General features: G+C 53.8%; 2 protein-coding genes across 7 annotated transcripts; one reads left to right on the top strand and one right to left on the bottom strand.

Moving 5' to 3' along the window:
* Positions 1-113: 113 nt before the first annotated feature.
* On the top strand, positions 114-4,212 carry RGS11 (regulator of G protein signaling 11). Of its 2 annotated transcripts, none has more exons than XM_052680375.1 (17): positions 114-246; positions 449-545; positions 786-836; positions 911-1,017; positions 1,098-1,149; positions 1,225-1,283; positions 1,436-1,512; positions 1,600-1,681; positions 1,783-1,851; positions 2,298-2,321; positions 2,396-2,457; positions 2,645-2,758; positions 2,877-2,992; positions 3,361-3,448; positions 3,562-3,700; positions 3,759-3,841; positions 3,910-4,212. In XM_052680375.1, the coding sequence occupies exons 1-17, from the start codon at positions 184-186 to the stop codon at positions 4,040-4,042; spliced, it is 1,416 nt and encodes a 471-aa protein (XP_052536335.1). In that variant the 5' UTR covers positions 114-183; the 3' UTR covers positions 4,043-4,212. The 2 variants fall into 2 exon arrangements, with proteins under 2 accessions (XP_052536335.1, XP_052536334.1); XM_052680374.1 differs by having other exon boundaries at positions 2,292-2,321.
* A 1,273-nt stretch (positions 4,213-5,485) lies between these two features.
* Positions 5,486-24,208, bottom strand: FAM234A (family with sequence similarity 234 member A). 5 transcript variants are annotated; one of them, XM_052680368.1, is made up of 12 exons: positions 24,087-24,208; positions 18,516-18,824; positions 17,336-17,452; positions 16,852-17,034; positions 13,024-13,154; positions 10,802-10,931; positions 10,199-10,337; positions 9,699-9,839; positions 9,398-9,476; positions 8,813-8,965; positions 7,882-7,984; positions 5,486-7,754 (listed from the first exon to the last, which is right to left on the bottom strand). In XM_052680368.1, the coding sequence occupies exons 2-12, from the start codon at positions 18,778-18,780 to the stop codon at positions 7,543-7,545; spliced, it is 1,653 nt and encodes a 550-aa protein (XP_052536328.1). In that variant the 5' UTR covers positions 18,781-18,824; positions 24,087-24,208; the 3' UTR covers positions 5,486-7,542. The 5 variants fall into 5 exon arrangements, with proteins under 5 accessions (XP_052536328.1, XP_052536331.1, XP_052536327.1 ...); XM_052680371.1 differs by lacking the exon at positions 24,087-24,208 and adding an exon at positions 22,021-22,115; XM_052680367.1 differs by lacking the exon at positions 24,087-24,208 and adding an exon at positions 20,726-20,864.
* Between the last annotated feature and the right edge of the window lie 533 nt (positions 24,209-24,741).

Genomic DNA, 24,741 nt, shown 5'->3' with positions numbered 1-24,741 from the left:
TCTCCCGGCCCCGCACGGCCCCGCACGGCCCCGGGGGGCACCGGGCGGGCAGCAGAGCGCTGCAGCCGCGAGGGGGAGCGCGGGGCGGACGGGCGGGGCGGGGCGGGGCGGGGTTGGGACCGGGGAAGCCGCAGCCCCGGGCGGAGAGGAGCGGTGCGGTGCGGTGCGGGACGCGCACCCGCTATGACCATCGGCGGTCCACGCGGCGGCGGGCAGTCCCGCCTGCAAATGCCGTGCCTGGGCAAGGTGAGCCGGCACCGGGCGGACACGGGGCAGACAGCGGGCGGGGGGCACCGCACTGGGCGTCGGGGTCCGAGGGGAGTAAGTTTGGCTGACCCGGCCCAGAGACAGCTCTGCCGGCTGCGGGGTGCCCCGCGTTCGAGTCGTCCCGGTTCCCCGTGCCCCCGCTCTCTCCGCCGTGGGGCTGAGCGCGGCCGGTGCCCCACAGATGGAGCGGATGATCGTCAGCATGCAGGACCCGGACATGGGCATCAAGATGAGGAACCAGAGGCTGCTCATCACCGTCATCCCCCATGCCATGACAGGTGGGCTATCGCGCCCGGGGCTGTGCGGTGGTGAGGAGGGGAGCGGTGCACGGGAACGGCCCTCGGATGGCACAGCACAGCGGGCGGCTCTCGGCACTCAGAAATGTGCTCAGAACTGCAGCTGGGAGCGATGCCGCGTTGGCTGAGCCCTCCCTGGGGCGGGCGGCTGTGCCCCGTAACCCCGCGTGCCCCCTGGGACCGGGGCACCGCACCGCACCATAGCGCTGCCACGATCCTCAGGGAACGACATCGTGGAGTGGCTCATCCAGAAGTACGGCATCTCTGAAGAGGGTGAGTGCCCGGGGCGGGGCGGGGGTCCCGGCAGTTCGCAGAGCCGCCCGGCAGCCCCCGCTGCCCCCACCCAGAGTCGCTGCACCTCGGCAACCTGATCGTGAGGCACGGCTACATCTACCCGCTCCGGGACCCCCGCAGTCTGGTGCTGCGTGCTGATGAGTCGCCGTACCGCTTCCAGGTGGGTGCCCTCTGCAGTCGGGGTTGCAGCACCAACCCACAGCACCCCAGTGCTGCTCAGCCCGGCCCCTCTCCCCCCAGACCCCCTACTTCTGGACCAGCACCAAGTGGCCGGCCACCGAGCTGGATTATGGTAGGTGCCCACCAGCTGAGAACCCATGGACCACAGTGGGTCCCAGCCCTGCTGAGCGGCTCCGTTCCTCTGCAGCCATTTACCTGGCCAAGAAGAACATTCGCAAGCAGGGCGACCTGATCGAGCATGAGAAGGTGAGTGGTGCGTGTGATGAGCTGTGGGGCCTCAGCTCGCCCGGCGTGGGGCTGCAACAGGGGTGTTGTCCCCTTGCTGGAGCAGCAGTAGGACCCAGGGCTGGGCAAGGGTGCAGGTCCCACTCCGTGCCCACCTGGCTGCTGCTCCCCAGGACAACTACAACCTCCTGCACAAGAGAATCAACCACACGTGGGACTTCGTAGTCATGCAAGCACGGGAGCAGCTGCGGTGAGCGTGAGGACGTGATGGAGATGGCAGTGGGCAGCAGGGATGGGGCGGCCCCCAGCTGCCAACCCCCCACTTCTGCACAAACAGGGCGGCCAAGCAGCGGCGGAAGGGTGACCGCATTGTCATCGACTGCCAGGAGCAGGCCTACTGGCTCGTCAACCGGCCCCCGGTGAGGACAGGCTGGGAGGGACACGGTTGGTGGCAGTGTGCAGTCCGGGCACAGCTGGCTGGGTGTGCTTGGGGGACCCCAGCACATGGCTCTCGTTGCAGCCGGGAGCTCCCAACGTGCTGGAGCAGGGCCCTGAGCGCAGGAACTGCCACACCACCCGCGTGCAGCTGGTGAGCAGAGCTGGACCCACGGGGCTGCCCCACATCCCACCCTACATGGTGACCTCCTTAGCCCTGCTGACGTCCTTGTGTCCCGTTGCCCCCACTGCCATGGCTAAGCAGGGAGGGCTGTGTTTCCCGTGCACCTGCTGCCATCTGTGCCGGTGCTCTAATCCCTGCAGCTGCCCTGGTGTGTGCACTGTGGTACCCTGTGCCCCGCAGCCACCAACCCTCCTTTCTAACTGCTGCGTTTTCTCTTCTCTCCTCCGTGTGCCATGTCATCTGTCCACGTAAGTGTCTCCAGCCCAGGGCCGCTGCCGTGCTGCAGGGGGCAGGAGGTCGGGTTCCTGCTGGGATGTATCAGGGGTGGAGGCAGGGGGAGGCATCCCCCTGGCACAAGGGATACATAGAGAACTCCCGAGCCCTCACCCAGCCCTTCACATCTCTTCCAGGCCAAGAACATGGACTACTACAAGCGAGAGGTGAGTGGAGCATGGGGTAGCCGTAGGGGTGCTGCACGGTGCAGGGCCCTGACGTGTGCCCATGGCTGGCCCAGATCGAGTACTGCAGGAAGGCCATGGCCAGGACCAGGGTGAAATCGTCCATCTGCCTCGAAGGGTGAGCTCTGTCCTGCAGCGGGCTGGCAGCCCCCCTCAGCACATGCCCAATGGCGATGGGCAGAGCCGAGGCCATTGCAGATCCCAGGACTCACCCCTCCCCGTGCTGCCCCCGTGCATCCCCCGAGAGTCAAGGCCACGGTGGGCGGTGAAATGTGGCCCAGTCCCCCAGCCACCCCTCCCTGCAGGTACCTCAAGTTCAACGAGCAGTACGTGCCCCACGACCCCATCATGTCGGGCTGCCTACCCAGCAACCCCTGGATCACCGACGACACCACTTACTGGGCCATGAATGCCCCCACGTAAGTAACCCCCAGGGGGCCACCAGCCCCGGGACGGCTGCAGAGAGAGGACAGAAGCGGCCCTGCTGTCTGGTGGCCATGCCTGCAGCCCCCAGCCCTTCCTGCACGCTGCCCGCAGGGTGACGACCCCCACGAAGCTGCGGGTGGAGCGCTGGGGCTTCAATTTCAGTGAGCTCCTGCTGGACCCGCTGGGCCGCACACAGCTCCTCGAGTTCCTCAAGAAGGAGTTCAGTGGTGAGTGAGCCCTGTCTGCCAGCCAGCCTGCCGCTGCACCTCACACCAACTGCCTCCATGCAGCTTTGCCTTGCTGTTGGGCCCTGCTGGGACCTGAGGAGGGTTTGCCCATGGGTGGTGTCCAGCACCATGGCCTCCCGAACGCCACGTCCCCATTCCAACACCACGTCCCTTCCCCAGCATCAACTCCCATCCCTACACCATGTTCTTCCAACATCACGTCCCTTCCCCAATGCCACCCCCACATCTGAACACCGCATCCTCTCCCCAACACCACTATCCTCTACGACACCACGTCCTCCTCCTCGATGCCACGTCCCCATCCCGACATCACGTCCTCCTCCTCAACACCGCATCCTCTTCCCCAGCTGAGAATCTGAGCTTCTGGGAGGCATGCGAGGAGCTGCGTTACGGGGAGCAATCCCGCATCAATGAGATCGTGGACTCCATCTACCAGTGAGTGCCATGTGGCAGCAGGGCCGGGTCCTCGGGATGAGGCCATCCCAGCCCTCCATCCCAGCGTGGGGCCGGGCCAGGCTGGGTGCTGGTCACCTGCTATCGATCCCCAGGCAGTTCCTGGCTCCGGGAGCCACGCGCTGGGTGAACATCGATAGCAAAACCATGGAGCGGACGCTGGAGGGCATCAAGACGCCCCACCGCTACGTGATGGACGACGCACAGATGCACATCTACATGCTGATGAAGAAGGTGGGTACCGGGCGGGCAGTGCTGGGTTCAGCCTCGGCCTGATGCTCTGCTCCTCCAGGACTCCTACCCACGCTTCCTTAAGTCGGAGCTGTACAGGAACCTGCTGGCAGAAGCCGTCATCCCTCCGGAAACCAAGAAGCGGTGAGGGCAGTGCCGGGGTGCCGTGGTGCTGAGGGTCCCCGCGGTGCTCAGCCCAGCTCTGCCTGCAGGGTGTTCCCTTTCATGCGCAAGCAGCGGCACTCCAGCCCCAGCCCTGCTCTGCTCCTGCCTGCTGGTGACACCGAGGCCAAGGGTGAAGAGAAGAGCAGGAGTCCTGCAGCTGTGCCCGAGGAGGAGAGCTAGGCCCTGCCACGGCACCCTGCCCGCAGTAGCACTGAAGGAGAGAAGCCATACATCCCCTGCAGACCCCGCTCGCTGCCCCCAGATCCTTCCTACCCCAGAGGGAGCTGGCGCACGGCCTGCCCCACGGGGCAATCACAACACATGCAGAAATAAAGGATCCCGTGGGGAAAGCGGTGTGGTTTTCATGGTGTTGAGCAAGGGGTGACACGGGAGTGCAGGAGGGATCCCTGCAGCCCTGCGTGCACCTCCAGCTGCCTGCATCCCCAGCGTGCAGCGGCACCTGGAGCTGGGTGCAGCGGGATGGCAACAAGCGAGGGATGCAGAGGCCCCGTGGGCTGGCAGGGGCAGGCAAGGATGGTGGCTGGCAGCTGAGCTGCTCTGCCTGCCCGCCACCCCTTAATCTGAGCAGAGCCCGAGGATCTCACACAGGATTATTCTCTTTCCCAGAGCTGAGCCCCAGCTGTGGGGGGATTAATAGCGGCCATTATATAAACATGAGGCAGGCTCATGCCCTTTGGCACTCAGCCTTGGAGCTGAGCACAACCACAGGGCAGCGTGGGGTCATCCCCAGCCCATTAAGCACCAAGGGGGGGCCAGCCTGCGCTGTGACTACTGACAAACCGTGCAGATGTGCGGGATCAGGAACCCTCCCCTGCTGCTGATGTAGCCCCATCACAAAGTGGCTGCTCGCGGCTCAGCTTGGTGCTGGGGCATAAAAAGGCCCTGGGGTGAGGTGCTGGGGAAGCTGCAGGAGCCTTAGTGGTGGGATGGAACCTGGGACCTCAGTGCTGGCAGCCACGGGGCAGTGACAGATGGTGCCACGCTCCAGGAGACACTGCGTGCTGCACAGCTTCCTCTGGCTTGATCCAAATCCAAGCCCTGGAGAGAGATTTTCATGCTGATGGACTGCAGCAGGAATCTGGGGTGTAAAAGCAGGTCAGCGAGTCCCAGGCAGGGGGAAGGGACAGGCCAGCCCAGCTCTGTTACCTAACTGCTTTTGCAGGGTCCAGCATCCTCACTGCTGCAGCAGGAGAGCGAGGGGTCTGCAGTGCCACCCCAGAGGTGCATTTGCAAGGACAGCTCTTCAGAGTGGCTCTAAGGGGCCAAGAGGCCCTTTTTTCCAGCAGCACGGTGCTCCTCTCTGCCAGAAGGGAAGAGCAACCGCTTCAGTATCAGCTCACTTCTTCCTGCTCACCTCTGGCCTGACACCAGCACAGCTGGCTGGGCTGGCACATCCCAGCTGCTCCCTGGGGTTACACCGTGCTCAGGGTAAGCGTGAGCACCAGAACAAAGGGGAGAGGCAGGCACCACCTCCACATGTGGGAGCATCACAAGGACACCGGGTCCCTCCCACAGAAGGGGTTTTCTGCCTTTGGGAAGTCACACTCCATTCTTGCCTAACTTCGGCTCTTCGTTAGCAGCAACAACAGAAGCAGGGCACCATTTACAAACAATGCAAAAGAGGATTTATTGAAACCATTACAGTTAGACCAAGTCCTATACAGCACAATTTGCAATAAGTTAAAGAACCCAACAGTCTTAGTGTTAAAAAACACACTAATGCATAACACAGTGATATAATGCCATCATCACCCATCTGAGTTATTGAATCAAGGCACGAAGTCATTCATTAAGTACTGCGGAAAACAATTACACAGGGAAAGAAGCTGGAAAAAGGACTCGTTAAGAAGGTGCTGGTTTGGCACTGATTCATTTAGTTGAGCTGCCACAGGGAACTCTGGGTCTCCAAAGTATTTGGAAACACAAACAGACAACTTAAAGCCAGAAAAGCCCCCCAGAACTGAAAACCCAGCATAAGGGACGTTCAGTGTTACCGACTGGAAAAGTCAGGTCTGAGTTGAGAGCTGAGGATGAAGGACAGTGTCATTCCATTGAGAATACAGCCCAGGTACGTCGCTCCCACCCACAGAACTGCAGTGGGACCCGACCTGCAGCACTCAGCCCTGGGCCACGGTGCAGGCGCATCCTTCAGGCAGCCCCAGGGCCACCTGACAGCAGCACCAGGTGCCCACGCCAAGCACTAAACAGAGATGCTCCTAAGGGTGCAAACTCCACGCTAAGCTGTGCGTTTTCTGCCCACCTTCTTCTCAGCAATCAAATGGACACCAGTGTATAAACTGTGGTTGCGTCTCAGTGCAGCTGGTGCAGGGACAGCAGCTTTCAGGACCAGGCAGCCTACTCAAAATCTTTTCCAGGCTTTGCACGTTGCTTCTGCAGCCTGCACTGGTGCCCAGCAGGGCATACATCTCACCATGAAAAGCCTCCAAGTGAGACATCACCTCCACACAGCAACCCATTCTCTCTCTGGGGACACCAGGCTGGCCCCTGAGAGCCAACAACCTGGACTTCCTCACCCAGCATCACTTCAACCTGGGGCGAGGAGGCAGCACACAGCTCTCCACGGAGCTGTGCTGCATAAATAGCTCCTGTAGTTTCACCAAGTCTTGCAACACGCTCACCTCCTGGCACAGGGGACCATACTCAGATGGGCACCACAGCAGCTGTAAGGTTGCAGGAGCATTTGCAGGACAGCTGGCATTGCCACTGTGGAACAGGACTCCCAGGAACAGCAAGCCAAGCTCCCAGGAAAGGTTAAAGTGCAATTCCACTGTTAAAAAAATGGCCTAGATCCTCTTGCACCTTGAAACCAAGAGGAGAGGTGATGTCCGTACCTGCGGGGACCAGTCAGCCTAGGCTGGTTTTCATATCCCCTATAAACACAACGGGGTGAGGGGAACGTTGGTGCATAAGTCAGGTAGGAGACCAGCTCCCTTTTGGTGTCACCAGTGCTGCACAGCCTGGCTGGAAAGGAAGTAGCACAGAAAACACAGGCAGGCTTGTGACTGCAGGGGGAGGCTCACGGGGCTGCTCTTAGGAGAAAAGGTCATTTTCTAAGTAGAATGACACTTCAATCTGCGTTCTTCTGCTGGCCCAGGTAAGACCTAGCCCAGTCACAAGGCTGGAGTCTAGCACTGCACATACCCACTACTGAAGCAGGGGCCCAAATTCAGGAGAGTGTAACTGTGATCAGCCTGCAGCCAAGCACCTCTCCAGCAGCCAGGACAGCTGACTCAGAAAGGAAATCTAACACCACACACAGAAGCTCCACTTCTCATGCAAGCACCCAAGAAACAATCAGTGCAGGCATCCCCAGAGAGCACGTTTTCCTCCACCTACAGACTGAGCCAGCACAGTTCTGTGGGCACAAAAAAATGAAGGGGAAAGCCCTCATCCCTGAGCTCACGACACTTCAGTGGTGGCCAAGCACTGAAGTCCCATCAGCTCTGACAACGGATGCACTGGCAGCTGCTCCCTCATCCTGGGCATACCCAGGCAGTGGGGGGTGCTTCCCTGCCAGCCATGCTTTGGTTTGCGGATCGACAAAGGCAGCTTCCCATTTGAATCCACGATCTGGGTTTGCTAAGAGCACTGCTGCAGAGGAGAAGCAGCCTGCAGACTCTCCTGGTCTCCTGGCAAGCTCACGCTCTGCTGTGGTACCGCATCCTGTAAAGGCGGTCACGGATGTACTGCTCACTGTCCACAGCCACCTGGCTCAGCCAGATCACTCTGCTCTCAGAGACGTCCTCCTTCAGCTTACGCTTCATCACAGACACCAGCCCAGGCTCCTCGCCGGGCTGAGGCCCCCTCACCAGCACATAGCAGGCGTGACGGCTGCGCTCGAACAGCGTGGCTGTGACAGAGCAGAAGGAACAGCCCAGCATAAGATGGCTGCCACGAGCCCAGCACCACGCGCCCAGCATCCTGGAGGCAGCAGCAGGAGTCCTCCTGCACCTCCTTGCCAAAGGGGGAGAACTCACCATTGAAGGCAATTATCTGATCTGTGCTGTTGCGGAGCTCCAACAGGACGTTAGTGTAGGAAGGATGGAAAAGATACAGCTTCTGTAGAGGAGCTGCTGACGTCTGTAACCAACAAGACATGCTCAGAACACAGTAATCCCAAATACCAGGCTCAGCCATTATTTCGTGTTCAACAGAGTGCATCCAGTCGGTTACCTGTGCATGGCCAACATAACAGTGCTGGCACTTTATTGCCTGCGTGGTGCCTGACCTTCCTGCGAACAACAGGCCTGTCTGCTGTGTGCAAGAGACAGATTTGCCCCAAGGCTGACAAACTCAGCAAGAAAAGCACAGGAAGTTCAGCTGGTGTTCAGGCATCCTCCAAGACGCAAACTGTCACCACCACTGCCAGCCACTGCTCCAAGCAGGGCTCTGTCACACAGCTGAGCAGCACACAAGGGCCACCAGAGACTGCCTTGGAGCACAGAGAGGACATTAATGTGGCCACGAGACATCACTGCGTGCAGTACTATTGCAGAGGCTGCAGGTCAAACAGCAGCAGATTCAGAGGTACTAAGCCAGCAGCCTCTCAACTCAAATACAGCAGCACACGGAGGCAAGGCTATGGGCAATCCAGTGCCTTTGCTCACACAGACAATAAGTCCATTTTCTCTATGCAGCCAGGCTGAGGATGATGAATGTTGCTGGTGCCACACTAGCTGCTAGCAGGAACACTGCCATGGACACTGTGAGGACCAGCACAGACCAGAGCACATGCCTGCCACATGCAGACCAGGCTGATCAGAGACTGTGGATAGTCCACAGTCTGCACAGAATGATGCAGTTAGGGGAACACAAGGAACTGAATGTGAACACTGGGAAAACGGGGTGGCTCCAGACAATTCTGACTCTGAGTCCAGAAAAAAGCAGCCACTCAGCAGCACTACTCACCGTTTCATTTCCTGCTACTTGGTATTCACCCCAGATGAGGAAGGTGGACCGATGATCAGCAGTAGAAAGTGTGGCTGGCCTGGGGCTCTTTGCTCCAGAGTTCAGCTTCAGCTCCCATTGGACTGCTCCAGATCTACCCTCAACAATCATAACCTAGCAGGGAAGAAAGAAAAGGAACACGTATCAAAGAGCTCCGTGAGCTGCGAGTAAGAGGTCAAGGCAGCTGTCTCTGTCCCACACTGCCTAAAGGAACAAGTATCTGACACACGGGAAGACAAGGAGACACCTGAAGCTGAGCTTCTACTTGATCACAGAGCTGTGAGACCTGGGGTGGACCACGTTAGAGTGAAGTCACAAGTCTTGCAAGTTATTTCAAGAGGTTCAAAGCTCTGTCATCGAAGTCACTTGCTGAGAGTTAAAGTGTCTGGGCTGCCTTCAGTAGCTTCTTAAAAGAGATCATTTTCCAGCCAAAAGCCTTCTAAAATCAGCTGGAGGCAGCACATCATACCAGCTGCCCTCGACAAAATGTCTGCTTCAGCTGAGACATGCAGAGAAAAAGGAAGTTAAAAGGAAGAGCTTTCAAACCTTTTTCCTGTTGGGTCCAATCTCACTCTCAAGGACAACATCAAGAACATCAGGTTTGTAGTAACCAAGCAGTGGCTCACTAAGAGAAAGGAGGAGAAAGGACAGATCACAACACAACCTAACAGCTCGTGCATACCCTGTTCTTTCAGAGCAGCTTCTATCCTCACAGAAAAAAACCCTGATAAAAGACTCAACTGCTACATCGCAGGCTTTTACGTTTCAAATAAAAAACAGCATCTGCCAGGATCACTGCAGCTGGAAACCTGGGAATGCCATACAGAACCCACATGGGTAACATTACCTCATGACACGGGACACGTTGAGGGTCCACAGTGTCTGAAGATTTTGTGCACTGATCAGCACGGCCATCTCTGAGCTCACAACCAGGATGTTCTCCCGTGATCTGCCAGGAATTTTTGCCAGGTAACGAATGTCTCCAGTGCTGAACAGGAACAGAAAATGGATTATGCTTCCTAGACTGGGAATGTTGGTTCTTCGTGGTCTTTGTTTTAGGGGGTGGAGGGGAGAGACTCCTTTCAAGTTCTTTTCTCCTGCACAGTAAGAGTGAGAAACTCATTCTAACAGGCAGGGAAGTCAAGCAGGGCTGGGAGCTGAAGCACCAGGTTCTGCAGATGCCACACACTGGATAAGTTGCCAGAGGTGCAAGTCATGTTCCAATTGCACTCACATACAAAATCCCAACCTGCTTCCCCTCCTTTACTGTATGGGCAGTCAGGACAGAACAAAGGCAGGAACACCAGAACCCTCCAACCCACCAGCAGACAAGATCCAGGACCAAACCTGAGAGGGGTCAGGCGGTGAGTGGTGTGCTCCATGTTCTTCTCCCACTGAGGATCTTGATCAAGGCCAGGAAGCTTAATTTCCATCCCAGTTGCTGCACTGTAGAGATCTTTCAGGGAATACGCATAGAGAGAGTTGGCTGGGTAAAGAAAGAAGAGCAAAAAAGAGGGAGAAAAGTTATCCTGTGCTTGCTCCAAGTGCTACAGATTTCCAGATCACGTCTGAAGTGGATCTGGCAGATGAACAACAAACTGCATTTTTAGGGCTTGTATCTCAGAGCTGTAGCAGTATCTTGAGACTGAAACCTGCTTTTGAACACGTTCAGCATCTTACCTGTTCACAACCCATGAGTTCCACAGGAATCATGGCTATGTAAATGACTGTTTAAAACCTACATTCTCAACATCTTTAGTATGAAATTACTACAGTATGTATAACTTCAGTTTCAGCAGAAGTCCCTCCTTCTCTTGACCTCAAATATCTCCTTTGCTGCTCGAAACAGGACATAGATTTGAGAATGTAAAACACTGTTTCCAACAACTCTTCAGTGATTAACACATCACAGTTATAACCATTCTTTCAGACTCAAGTCCTACACAGTACCTGTACAGAAAAGGAAGTAGTGGGAGGAGCCTGGGCTCAGCAGGACGTAACGAGCTTCCCCATCCACATTCAGGCTTCCAGTGGAGCCGATCTGTTTGCCATTTTTTCCTGAATGGATGAAGGTCTTAATCTACACAGGGATGGGATTAAAAACAACAAAAAAAGGGTTAAAGTTGCATCACTCGGAATGCAGCGTTGTCACCGTGTTCTCTCGCAGTGCCTGCAGGAAGCACTGTGCAGACCAGCCAGCACAGCTGTTTCTGTCCTTGCAGGCCTGCCAAAAGCAGGGGGACCCAAGTTCTTGCCACAGAGTAGCTCTGCTACTATTTTTAGTGCCCTAAAACCACCCTTCTAAAGCTGTTGCCAGTTCACTGAGACTAAAAATAATTAAAAAAAAGTTGCCAGGTTTCTTTATATTCTCTTAGTGCAGGAATCAGAGCAACAGAATCCACACAACACTTCACCCAAGAGAAAAAAAGGTAGAGTCAAGATGAAACTTAAGAGTGGGCAAGAGGTGTGATGTGGGGGAAGCACAGCACACCAGGACAGCATCTCGTAGGGGTGCTGAGTCAGGCAAGAACAGAGAGCTTCCCTCCTCCTTGAGCAGGACTGACAGGAGAGCAAACACAGTCTGCTGCTCTTCAGGTGACTTTGGGTAAGTGAACAAGGGGTAGAGTTTGCTGGGGAGGAGAGCAGCACATTCACCAGCTGTTGCCAGCCTCTCATTTGGGAGGATACACACATCAGCACTTATTGAACAGCTTCACCTTTACTGGCAAGCACCGGTGCAGCAGCTGCCCCAGGACAGAACCAACCAATGGCACTCATGCAGTCAGGGAGAATACACAGCACCTTACTTAGGGCACTGCTTCATATTTCTGTGAGGTGCTGCAGCCAAGGTATCCTGAAATAAATCTGATTTTCCAGGATTTGTTTGTGCTGAAGCTTGCAGCAGGCAGGGCTCAGTGAGACTTAGCAGAAACTGCCATCTAATCCCCTACCTCCTAAGCACCCAGAGGCTTCCCCATACCCTGCTCAATACTCTGCCATTTCAGAAAACAGGAGTAAAGATCACATTCAACTTCAGCCCTTGGCAGCAACAAAGTTAGGAACTTTAAGGACTGAATCTCCCTTTGGAAGAGACTGCCCTTCCCAGCTGCAGAGCTGCCCTCAGGCTCCCCACAGTTTGTGCCATGCCTCAACGCACAGTGTACTTTTACTTGAGTTGAGAGAGTGCCTGCCAAGTCCCAGGGGAGGGAGGGAGGGAAGGGTTTCATACCAAAACATCCAGAAAGGTTAAACAAAAAACAAATCGTCCAGCAGTTTAGCAGAACAGAGACTGCTTTCAAACATGTCCTGGCTGCCTAAGATTAAAAGAAAAACAAAAGTCTTGAGATAACTGGGATAGGAAAAGCAGCGAGGAAAGGAAACAGAAGAGAAATGTAGGAGTTGGAGAGGATAGAATTTCTGATGATTCTGGCAACAACAATGCCTCTGAAAGCAGAGCTCAGTCTGCTTATAGTGCTCTGGTGTGGGGACACACGGCCCCTGTTCCTCCCACGAGCCTTGCTACAAGGAAACTACAACTTCTGCGTGCAGGTGCACATGCAGGTGATGCACATCACTTGATTATGGATGTGGACGGATTGTGATGAAAACATTTTTAGCTACTTCACTTTTTCCCTTCTAAGAAGAGGGGGAAAGCAATATTGGAAAACAGAAATGGCAACTAACAGCAATTTCACTAAGTGAACCCAAGTCAGAACTAATCAGCACAGCGACAGCAGGAAGAGAGCTGAGCAAAGCAGGCAAAGCACAGCCATGGAAGGTACCAGGAAGACCAGTGGTTGTACAGAGGCACTGGCTGTCAGACACGCTTTGATCCAGGAGCCAAAGCTGTCAGGGTTTGTTCACTTCCACTTCTCTGAGCATGGCCATAGAAAACTGCAAGCTCATCTTGCCCAGGTGCTCTCCATACACAGCCTGGGAGGAACACAGGCTGAAAAGGGAGATGGTTCCTCTCTGGTTCTCTTCCTAAGCCACAGAACACTTGCACTGATTTGGGAGTACATTTCTGCAGCGTGGGAAAGAACCTCCCTCAAACACAGACATCAGAGGCCTCTGGGCACTTCCTCTGCAATCTGCAGGACTGAAACAAACAGCATTCCTGCCTTGCCCTGCAGTCTGGTCACAGGGCTCAGCGTAGCTTCACAGTGACATACCTTATCTGCTGCAGCAATAAAGATTATCAGGTCCTGAACTCCATCGCCATCCACATCTGGAATCACTGACAAGGGAGTCAGCACAGTGTAATTAGCTCCAAAGTCACTGGACTGTTTCCACTGAACTTCCCCTAGAAGAGAAGTTATTGGGAAATGCTCACTGAAAAGCACTTCAGGTTGAAAGGCTTTAAAACACTCTTGTTCCTCAAAGCACTTTGCAGCAGTCACTCACACAGCCCATCAGCGCTGCAAGGCAGCCACAATTACGCTCATCATGGGGTATTTCTGCATTTCAAATGAGACCCAGAATCCACAACTCCAGCCCTTACTGGAAAGCAATTCCAGCTGCCTGCATACAGGCTCAAGTCCATCAGCCAGGCACAAAGAACAGCTTGCTTTCAATGCCCCAGGTTAAGACATTTTCCTTTGTGTTCACTGCACACAAAATCCTTTCCAGCTCTCTAAAAACTTGATTCTGGCTACTTAAATTCGTGCAGGCATTCTAAAGACCACAAAGAAGCTGAATTCTGATCACAGCATTTATGGCTACTTCACGTTGTACTGCAACCTGACTCCTGCAGAAGCTCCCGAGGCACTCACAGCTCAGCCTGCACCCCTCCTCTCTCCCAGGTTGGAAGATCACAGCTCTTCAGACAGTTCTGTCCCTCAGCTGCTTGTCAATGCAGGTAGCACAGCTTCGGCTGCACTCAGATGCACTCTGCCCAGGGCTGCTGGCCACTTTCCAGACACTGACATGAGGAATTTGCAGCAGTATTTGCTGAGAGATTGCTGTGGCTTTGTGCTTTTTCTTTTTTAAGGAAGACTCAAGTGCATAACTAGGTGCTCTGAGGGGAAATCCTTAACCAGCCCCTTTGAACTGCATCCCACCCAGCCATCCTCAGTTCAGGAATGCAAAATAATCCTGTTCTTTGTAGGCAGAAAGAACTGAGGGCCGAGGAATGACTGCCCCACGCTGCCTGCAGTCATTTAAGGCAGGCTGCAATGCCAGTGAGATTCCTCCCCAGCTTCTACTGAAATACTGAGGAAAAAAACAAACGTGGATTTGTTGTTATACCAGGAGATATGAAATAGAAAAATGCCCCCCCGGAAATAAGGGGGAGGCAAACAATTCCACCCCTAAAAACAAGCAAACAAACAAAAAAAACCCAAGCAGCCAAAACTACAAAGAGTTTAAGTTTAAAATAACTATATCCTACAAGTATAAATAATATATAAACTATCACTATAAATAACTGGCTTCAGTATAGCCCAAAGCTCCATCAGTAGATCAAGCTGCTGAAATTCGTATTTTGATGCATAATGCTCAATTCTGTGCTGGTTAGACTGTGAAAAGAGTTGTAGATAAAGGTGTTTTACTGCCTTGAAAACATCTGATTTAACAAACTGGTAGTGGTAACTGAGACAGCTTCAACACAAAGGGATTAAGGAGCTTACATGGTCTAACACAGCCCCCAAGGAGCACCAACTGTGAATCCAACTCCACCTTGCTCTGCTAATTGGAGATCTGACTGTTCTGCCAGTCAGGCAGAGCACTGCGATGCTCCCTCACAGTCCAGGATCACAGCAAAAGCACAGCAACGTAAGCCAACAAGACAAGTGCCTAGATGCTAAATCCAGCCTGAGTGGAGGGTTTTGGTTTGGTTTGGAAGGAATAATAAAATGAGGACTTCAAAACTTCCACGTCTGAGTGCAGCCCTCACCCCCAAGGAACTGCAAAGTGAAGGGCCAGGATTGCTTGCTTCGTTCTGGATGAATGCACAGCCCATCACTGTGCTTTCCCAGCCTGCAGCTCACACACTGCCTGAGATGAAGGCAGGTCTTTTGTACAGAGCACTGTCAGACCTCTCTGCCACGTCCTTGCCCGCTTGTTTACTGAACACCTTTGAGTTCCCAGCCCTCTGCACACAGCAGATATGCAGAAAGATAAAAGAAGAACCGTGAGGGGAAACAGCCATTCTTTGTGAAGTCTTGAGCGATAAGCAGCAAAACAGATTTACTTCTAGTCACACACTCTTCAGGCTGAAGAGCCTTGGTTTATTCCATGATTTCTTCCACTGAAGAAATGACACCAGACCCACTCCCAGGGCTCATACACAGGTAAAGGCAGAAGGTGCCACCACACACCCACCCCTGTTCTTCCTATGGAGGCTGGTTTTGGCCGTGGTAGAGGCAGAATACCCAACCACACAGACCCTTGGTTTGCTTTGGAACAGCTGTGTTCCAGATCGCTTGCTTTACCTTCACACAAAGGAATGCTAAGTGTTCCACACAAACAGAAGCACACAAATACCTGTGCCTTCCTTCTCGTTGGCTCATGTCACTTATTCTGGCAACAAAGAAAGCAAGATGTAATACAAATTGAATTGACAGAAAGAGACTAACTGTATCAATCCCACATCAGTCACTGAGATAACCTGCCTACCCCGCCTTCAACCTTCCTACAGGCAGAGACTGAAGGCAGAGGTCCCTGGAATCTCACCAACCCATCACCATGATGAACCATTAACAGCTACAGGCCGACCTGACTACTGGTTTTAGTACAACGTGATGAAGTCAGACTTCACCACCTGAAATACACTTAACCTGATTTTTTATTCCAACCTGCTCTCCTAACCCAAAGCAAAAGCCAACTGCACTAAGAAGCTGCTTTTGACCTACTTAGAGCCACAGCAAAAAAGGTGCCAAAAATGTCAACTGTTGGAGTATTCATTTTTGTATCAGAAGCAATTTTTACCTCTTGCTTTTAATTTATCTGCAGGATGTTCTCCTACCAGGTTGTTCCTGTGACTTGTGGCTTCTCTACATACATGTGCTGTTTCCTTATGGCTGACTTCAGTTACAAGGCTTTGGCTCAGCAGCCACCTTTCCACGCTTTGACCTAAAAGCAACTACTTCATTAATGTCTATAAATAACCTGTACTAAAGCCTGTTGATGAGAAAAATGGTGCTAATTATCTCAGTTACTGCAGAAGCTTTCCAGCTGACTGCGGGTTCATGTGCTGTTCCAGCTACACTGGAAATTAAAAGCTTCAATAGCTTTATCTCAGATCTCTTAGAGCCTTATTTCTTGCTATTTTTCTCTCCCAGTATTTGGAAAATAGGGCCTAAGGGGTGCAATATCAGATCCAGAGAACAGGATCCTATGCATGCTTCCACGAGAGAGCACACACTGTTTATAGCCTTTGAAACAGCGACCCTCAAAATGGAAATATATCTCAGTCTTCTTCAGAGAGGAAGGCACAACAGACTTGTTCCCACAGAAGCACAGGCATTCTTCATCCTCCCCCCAGCTTTAGGCAGAACGATGAAGAATCTCTTCATCTAGAGGTGCAGAAATGAAGGCTTCCCTTTTTCAGGCAAAATCCCAGGCTATAGACCTCCTGTGCACTCTCCCTGATGACTTTCAGATCTCCAATCCCTGTAACTCCACACTTGTTGCCCCTGCAGGCACTCCTAACACTTGTTCACAAACGGCTGAGAAACACCACTGCTTTGTGCCCAGCCCACAAGAGCACCAAGGAACATTCACAGCTGCTGGCTGCTTCTCCTCTTTTAAAAGTTGTCAAAAAGTTGTTCTTGTAATACAGCAGCTGGCACAAAACACCACAGCAGAGTCCAGTCCTTGGAACAGAGAACAGGCAGTTCTCAAGGGCCCAGCCAACGGCTCCAGCAAGGTTTTTAAATGATAAATGCTCTGTGTGCATTGTCCACGTCACCTCGTGATGCCACTTCAATGTTCCCAAAGTGCGACAGCCACAAGGTGAGCAATGAAAGTAGTGCTGTTCTGTCATTCTGCCTGCCACCCACCTGTCTGCTGGTCAACTGCAGTCAGTGACACCGGCTGCCCCACCAGCAGGCAGCCCGGGGCCCCTCCGAGCTGCTTGATGCCACACTGCATCCATTCCAGCTCCGTGGCAGCAGGCCTCTCCCAGAGCACTCTGCCATTCGTGCCGGACACAGCAGTGATGAAAGCACATGGAGAAGGCAGACCTGCAGAGAAGATGCATCAGAGGGAGCGTGAGCCCTGCCCACATCTGCTACGCTGCACCAGCCGGGCGCTGTGCCTCGCCCCAGGCCTCCCCCCACCCTGTTTTCTCTCCCAGAACCACTGCGTTTCCCCTTATCTTCATTTCAGTGCTCCAAACTTAATGACACAGAGGAGAACTGACATGATGGGCACTACTCCAACACTGGCACCCACCTCAGGACATCAGCCACGGCAGCCCTATTAATCCCAACTTAAAAAAGGAGCAGCCCTTACTACAAGGCCTTCTGTTTCAGAACCAGCTACCTTCATCCAAACAGGAGCTGTTGAAGCTGCTGCTGCCATTGCTGGCTTTGAAAGCAAAGATGACATCTTGCACTTTGTCCTCGTTCACATCTTCTATAGCAAGAAACGGGTAAGCCACTGTAAGAGAGACCAGAAGTCAGGCACTGGTGAGGATTGCCTCGACCATCAGCACAGCTGGCTGCAGCAAAGCACACATTCCCAGAGACCCACTCACTGCCTCCAGCTCTGACTGCAGGACATCAGGACAAATTGGTTTTTGTGTTAACAACCAAAAAAAAAGGCATCGACATGAGCACTAAGCACTGGAAGTCAGTGCCAAAGGATTATTTGCTTTCATTTGTCATCCCCTGGAGGATTTGTCTCTTTTTATAGCCAGGCGTCCAGAATCTGAACTATGTTTAACAAAAAACAACTCTGGTCTTGGGGTGGGGTTGCTATTCCCAAAATACAGGGGGGAAAAAAAACCAAACCAGCCCCAAATACATAATCTTTCTCACTTTCAGCTAAAAGCAGCCATATATATCTCAAAGTAGCAGAACTTTGGATTTAGGCATTAAAGCATAAAGTTCATCCCAGGTGGGGAGCACTATCTCTGCAGTTACAGGTTAACCTGCACACAATCACCATACACAAGATTAAAGGCAAGCACTGACAGAAGTGGATGCTGAGTCACCGAGGAGCAGTTCCCAGGTTAAAGAGCCAATTAAAACAACTATAACTTTGTGCAGCTAACAAAATAACAAGATGCAATTGCTCTTCTCTCCTTCCTGTTAGTCACAGAGAATTGCTGGAAAGTCATACTGATAGAGAAAGGATGCCTCATGGTCCCCAAACCAAAGTCCAAACTTCAAGGGAGCACTTCACAGACCCAACTGCAATGCAGATTTACTGCTAGGCACCCTTCCCCTTTATTTTCCAAGTAAGACTGGTCTGTGAGCTCATCAGTGCTTCACAGCAGCATTTAATTTCTCCATTAGATCCTGCAAACACCTCCTGGAAGGCCACTCCAATTACGACGGGCCATTGCTTATCCAGGTCAGGTGTTCACAGCCCTCACTCCCAAGAGCAGCACCCCTGCAGGCCCAGCTCCAGATCAGCCTTAGGCAGAGTTCAACAGTTCCAATTCCTAACCCACAAGGGAACGGGGCCCAAGGTAACTATTCTCCTGCAGCAAACTCACCCGCACTGTCATAGCTTCGGAGCCACGTTCTCTCTGAAACAGGCCTCTCTGGGCAAGGAATGATAAAGGAGAAGGCAAACACAATGATCAGACACAAAAACAAGGAGACGAAGAAGGCGGCGGTGCGCCAGCGGGACAGGCGAGACAGCTGCGACGACTGCTTGATGATAATTCTCCTCTCAACAGAGTTCTCGTGGTTCTCTTGAGCTTTCACGTCCTCTGTCTTCAGAGGGTGGATCTCAGCTTCTGAGTCTTTGTTATCCATTGCAGCTCACTCATAGGTATTCAGGCACCCTTCTCCTCCTTCACCTGCAACAACGGGAAGAAGAGTTAAAGCAGATTTTGGAACGTGGCAAGAAATGCCCAAGTGTTCTGTCACCACCTGATATTCATGCTGGAGATGGAGACACGTAACGGGAGGCACCAGGTCACTGCTGTCACACAGCTGGGTGCCAAGCACCTCTGACACCAGACGTCTCCTACGCACAGCAGCAGGGAGAGATGGGAACACAGAGAAATAGCACCATCTTTTTCTTCAGAGGAGGCAATGAGCTCTGCTAGACCCGGAGCAAGGACAAAGCAGGCCATGGGTTCTATGCTGAATGGCCTGGCTGCTCCTGCTGGTCCTCCTGATGAAGAACACCAAAAGCTCCCTTTGCTGAAACGCCTTCTGACACCTCCTGCTGATGGCAGCCTGATGCCAGGTGGGAGAGGTGAAAGGAAACACTCGTGGCCCTCATTTCCCAGCACAAAGATGTGCCCTGGTGCAATGAGCACATGAGAGAGAGAAACAAACACCAGCACATTCTGCTGCGTAGGAGCAGAACAAAACCATTGAGCACAATCCCAAACCAGTGCTGCAGCCCTGCCCTACAGCAGGCAGGAGAGCAAATACCTTCCTCTTTGTAGGAATGCATGCATTTAGACTAAAACTGGGCAAATTTCATTCCACCACAGTGGAAGAAGAGCTAACAACTGCTACTTTAGTTTCTCCTGCTATCTCTCATGATCTATAATTAATGAAATGTCCCTCTTCCTCCAAATCATCAAATTGCTTTTCTTCAGCTCGAGTCAAAAGAACTCTCTGCAGGACAGGGTTGGGCTCCTGCAAAGGGCAGGGGCTGCAGCAAGCAGATCCTCCCCCACCCCACCAGCCCCCTGTTGCAGCAGCCTGGAATTCCAAATTCACAGCCCCACACCAGTCAGCCCAAATGCTCAAAAGAAGAGGCTGTGGTAAATGAGAAGTGGCAAATACAAGTCAGAGGAGGACGAGCAGACAAAGAACTCCTTGCCCTCTCAGGAGCACGTCTAATGCCATTGGTGATTTCCACGGCAAACTGTTAAGCTCTGCCAGCTCAGTACTGGGAGCTGCAGTTACAGCAACAAAGGGGTTCTGTGCTATTTATCTTCTAAAAGGGGAAAAGGGAAAGCCCCTCGTTGGCTACAGAAGCCTGTAGCATTGCCCACAACAATAAGAAACAACTCCAGACAGTTTTCAGGCCTCTCTCAGACAGTGCTTGTTTTAAAAAAAAAAACAGCAGAAGAAAGAACAAACACCGCATTCCAGCAGCCTTGGAAAAAGCTGCATGACCACGTTATAGCAAGTTCTATCTGAGCAAATAAACATGACAACCCAGCCAACTTTCCATGACTGCACTGTGACAGCCGTGTGCCCAAATCTGCCACCTCAACAACTGACTTCCTCAGCAGAAAAGAACTTCAAGTCAGCACCGTGTGAGCGCAGAGCCCTTGGGCTTTTGGCTCCCATAAGGAGGGGCTCACTGCTGCAGGGCTGCAGAGATCCCAGGAGGAAACAGAGCAGCAAGGAGAGACTCCAGGAAAAGCCCTCATCTCACCAGGGCGGCTCACGCAGGCATCCAGGGGCAGAGACAGCGAGCCCAGTGGGATGGAGCACAGGGAAGGAGCAAAGGAGCAGGGAAAAACAGCTCAGCACAGCAGGAGGGGATGGCCGGGTCAGGCCCTCAGCCAACTGCTGCATGCACTGGGCTCTCAGGGCTGTAGCTACGAAGCATTCGTACCCAAGCACTCTGGCATTTATTCTGCTACAGCACATCAAGTACAAGATCTCTCTCCAGGCCATTGCATCCAGGCTGCGCAACACCATGCAAATTCAATTAAATCAATAACGTAGGAGCTGTGTCCTCCTCCAGAGCCCTCACTCCAAAGACCTCATCTGCCCTTCCCAGCACCTGAGAGAACTCGTCGAGGCCGTCGGATCCCAACCTGCTGCAGCACACGGTCAGCAGGACGAGCGACGAAGGAGAGAAAGCAGTGGCTGCAGGGAGCAGAGCATTGCTTTGCTGGCACCGCAGGGAGCCGGCCCATCTGTGGGGTCAAAGTACGAGGCCACAGCCATGGGCTGAGCAAATGATTTACTGGAGGGGAGCAACAGCAGCTTCTGCCATTGTGGTGCTGGGGAAGAGGGCAGCAGTCGGTGAGGTGATCTCCCTGCTCTGAGCTGGGAGCAGCAGCTCACCCTCCTTGGCACCGCGGTGATGCTGCTGGTCACAGCTTGAGTGCAGCCCTTAAAACGCTGCTGCCCATGAGGCAGGAAGCCAGAAAACTGCTGGGGCACAGCAGAGTGCTTCCAGCACCTGTGACTCTTCCTGCAGCGTGCGATGAAACTGGGCTGCCTCTCTGCCCAGCCCCAAACGGGCACCATCTTAACTCCAAAGGCACACTTCTGGGAGGCATCACAAACCACACCACTGTCATCCAGACTGGGATGAGAACAAGAAAAAAAAAAAGCAGTAATTATACTGCCAGCCCCAGCAATTCCCCTTCTATTGCAGCAGTGACCCTGATTACAAAGCTCTCCGTGCCTTTAAAGCAATTCCTTTCTCTCTTCTTTCAGGATCTGAACACTGCCCTCCGCTCCCCTGCCAGAGCATATGGAGGGCCAGAACAATGACCACGAGGGTTCAAACAATGCAGAAATGCCACTGCCCGCAGTGCCAAAGTACGTGCTGGCAGCACATGAAACAGTCTGATCTCTGAGCAACAAAGCAGTCTGCTAATCAGTTTAATTAGAGACCAGCAGAAAACGATAGTGTGCGTTTCGGGTGACTTTTCCGTCCTCTAGCAGCCGACATTTTGTCTCCCATGGGTAGAGGGCACAGAATATTTCCCTGGGGGCTTTGATGCACCCAGAAGCTTGCAACGAAATACACAGCAACAGGATCACGTGCTGCTGCAGCATTAACACTGCTGCGTGTGCTGGGTCTGCTGGCCAGCATCGGCTCTGCTCAGGGACAGGAGGCCTCACCTGAGACACTGCACGAAAAGGACTTCCTAGGAAAGGAAAGAATTACAGACCGCACACGACATAGCTGATAATTACAAATAATTACGAGCAGTTCCAGCAAGGCTCTTTCTGAGCTCTGAAGGCTGTTTGCTCCTGCAGCCCAGCAAGAGGAGGAACCAAACAAACGCCTTTCCTGTCCCACAGAACGATGGTGCTTCCATGTTCTCCTGTGTAACTCACCTTCATGGGGCACTGAATCTCCTCTTCTACAGCACAGCTTTGCAGATTTGATCTGCATTAAACCAGTGCAACTTGTGCAGCAAGCTGCCCATGCCAAGCTGCAGCCAAACCAAAGGGACAGACTATCATTACCAGTCAGCTGGTGCAGAGAACTGCACAGAGTTGGATGTATGGAGACAGGAGCCATTTAAGTGCATTGGTGCCATGGAAGGTTTAACTCATTTTCCACCCATAAAATGCCCAAGCACAGACCTAATTGCACTAATCTCACAAGACAATGCTTCTTCCTGGAAATTCTCTAGCAATATATCATACCCAGATTTGACGTTCAGTGTGTTCACATGTTTCACAGAGTGCTGGAGTCAGATTATGACCGGTTCTTTTAGGAACACAAATACAGCATTTGCTTTAGGGGTTTGTTTGTTTGTTTCAAATTTCTATCAGCCAAAATTGCTGAAACCCCACCCTGTAATCCCTGATGACAAAACAGCTCACAAACACTGCCCTGCATAAGATGCAACATCCCCACTGTGGCTGCCTCCTAGCAGCTGGCTGCGGTGTGATATGTGCAGCACTGCAGCGAGCTCACTGGGCAGTCACCTGCTGCTCCACAGTGGCAATGCATCACTTTTTGGGTCCCTTCTGTTCAGTTCTACTTACATCAGCATCCAGCCAAGAGGAACTAACACTGAAGATTTTTCCTGACTGAGATTTTCCTCTCTGAATACGCTCAGAGCACTCTGAAGCTTATGCTCCTGCGGGGTCATCTGCAGCCCACAGCTCTTTCTTGACAAAGCCACAGCCCTGGCGTGCACACAGAGCTGCCACAAACCGACCGTCCCTTCTGGCTCTGGGGCACCTCCTGTGATCCTTATGGCCTTTGTAAAGATGCCATCTGCAACCCAGAGTTGGAAGGGACTTCTGAAGGCCATATGGTTCGACTCCACTGCAACACACAGGGATAGCACAGCTAGGTCGGGTTGCCCAGGGCCTGATCCAGCCTTGCTTTGAAAGCTTCCAGGGATGAGGCATCAACCACATCACTGGGCAACCTGCTGCAGTGCCTCACCACCCTCACTGTGAAAGATCAGTTCCTTACATCCAACAGAGATCTACCCTCTGATGAAAAGCAGCACCAACACTGCAAAGCCACACCGATTACGGGTTACGCCAGCAATAATAACCAAGCAACAGAAACACAAGCAGTTTATCAGCAGCCCGGGATCAAAGCCACCCACCCTCACCCACTGCTGCAGATCCCTTGCGAGCCATGCGAGCCTGTGGGGTCAGCCCCATCCCACTGCAGCTTCCCAGCCTGCGTCAGAGACTCAGCAACATCCCTGAGCTGCCAGAGATTTCAGAGATTAGGGGAGATCTCCAGGCACAGAAGCTGTTTAGAACACACTGCAGTCATTTCATGCACGTTTATTGAAAAGACAAAAAGAAAGGGCATTTTTAAGTTGAGAGCTCGCTCCGCAGATCTCAATTAACCCACAGGTCACACATTCCGTGCTGCCCCCTGGTTCCCTCACGTTGCTGATAAGCAAGGCACGTGGTGGCATGAAGTAATGGCCTTCTTCCACCTGCTGCTGTCACCATCAGCTATTGCCAGTAGAGACCTGTTTCTTCCCTCGGGGTTGAATCCATTTTTCTTTCCCCCTGTTTTACAGCACACACAGACGGAAGCCCACGGCTCCCACACGGCTCAGACACGCTCAGCCCCGCAGCTTCCAGCCCGGGATCAGGGCCGGGTACCGAGAGCAGCTCTAGCTACAGCTCCCCGGGCCGCCCCTCTGCTGGGAGCCTGGGGCGGGGATCCGGGCGGCACCGAGCGCCGTGCGGGCAGCGCTCACCGCTTCCTCCCGCTAAGGCCGAGCGCGGCACCGCGGCCGGCACCGGCCCTTCCGAGCCGCGCTCCGCCAAGCCCCACAGCCCACCGGGAGAGCGACAGCCGGCCTGGCGCAGCCCCCGTGGGCGCCGGATTCCGCCGCGCAGCTCCGGAACGCCGTGCAGCGCCATTCCCCACCGCGGCCCCGAGGCCCCGAGGCCCCGCGCTCCGCACTCACCGCGCCGCCGCCGCCGTCACTTCCGCCTCCATTCCCCGCACGGCGTCCGCCGGAAGTGACGTCACGGGGCGGAGCGCGCTCCCGCGGGCACCCTGAAGAGGGCGGGGACTCCCTCCGCCCTGAGGCGGAGCGCAAACGCGGCTTTAAGGCGAGCGCGGCGCGGGGCTGCAGCGCGTTCAGTGCGGCACGGCGAGCGCCAGGTCGTCCTGGCGTGCGGTACAGAGCGGAGCCGCGGCGCAGTGGGGACGGCGGGCCCCGAGAGCGAAGCGTTTATAGAGAAAGGAGCGCGCACGGCCGGGCGAAAGGCACGGCGCCAAGCCGGCAGCGCCCGCTGTGCCCCGCACCGCTCGGGTAACGCGGCTACGGGCTGCGCAGCGCTGCCCGCCTCTCTGCTGGGAAAGAAAGGCGGGCGGGAGGACCCGGCTGCGGGACGCGGCCCGTTCCGCCCGGCTCTGCGCTCGCAGCCAGCGCAGCCCCGCGCCCAGCCGTTCCACAGCGCTGAGTCAGAAAAGCCCAGCGCCGAGCTGCTTTCTGACGGCGGTGCGCACTACTTATGCGCAATTTCTTTTCTTTTCCCAGTTATACCGGGAACAGACTTAGAAATGTGCTCCAGTCGTTCTGTCCCCAGCACAAAGATGAACAGCTGACGGGGGAC

This window comes from Tympanuchus pallidicinctus, unplaced genomic scaffold (genome assembly GCF_026119805.1).
Source record: "Tympanuchus pallidicinctus isolate F22 unplaced genomic scaffold, pur_lepc_1.0 scaffold18, whole genome shotgun sequence".
Classification (NCBI taxonomy): Eukaryota; Metazoa; Chordata; class Aves; order Galliformes; family Phasianidae; genus Tympanuchus; species Tympanuchus pallidicinctus.
The sequence above is the reverse complement of the archived record's forward strand: the minus strand, read 5'-3'. Positions and strand labels throughout refer to the sequence as shown.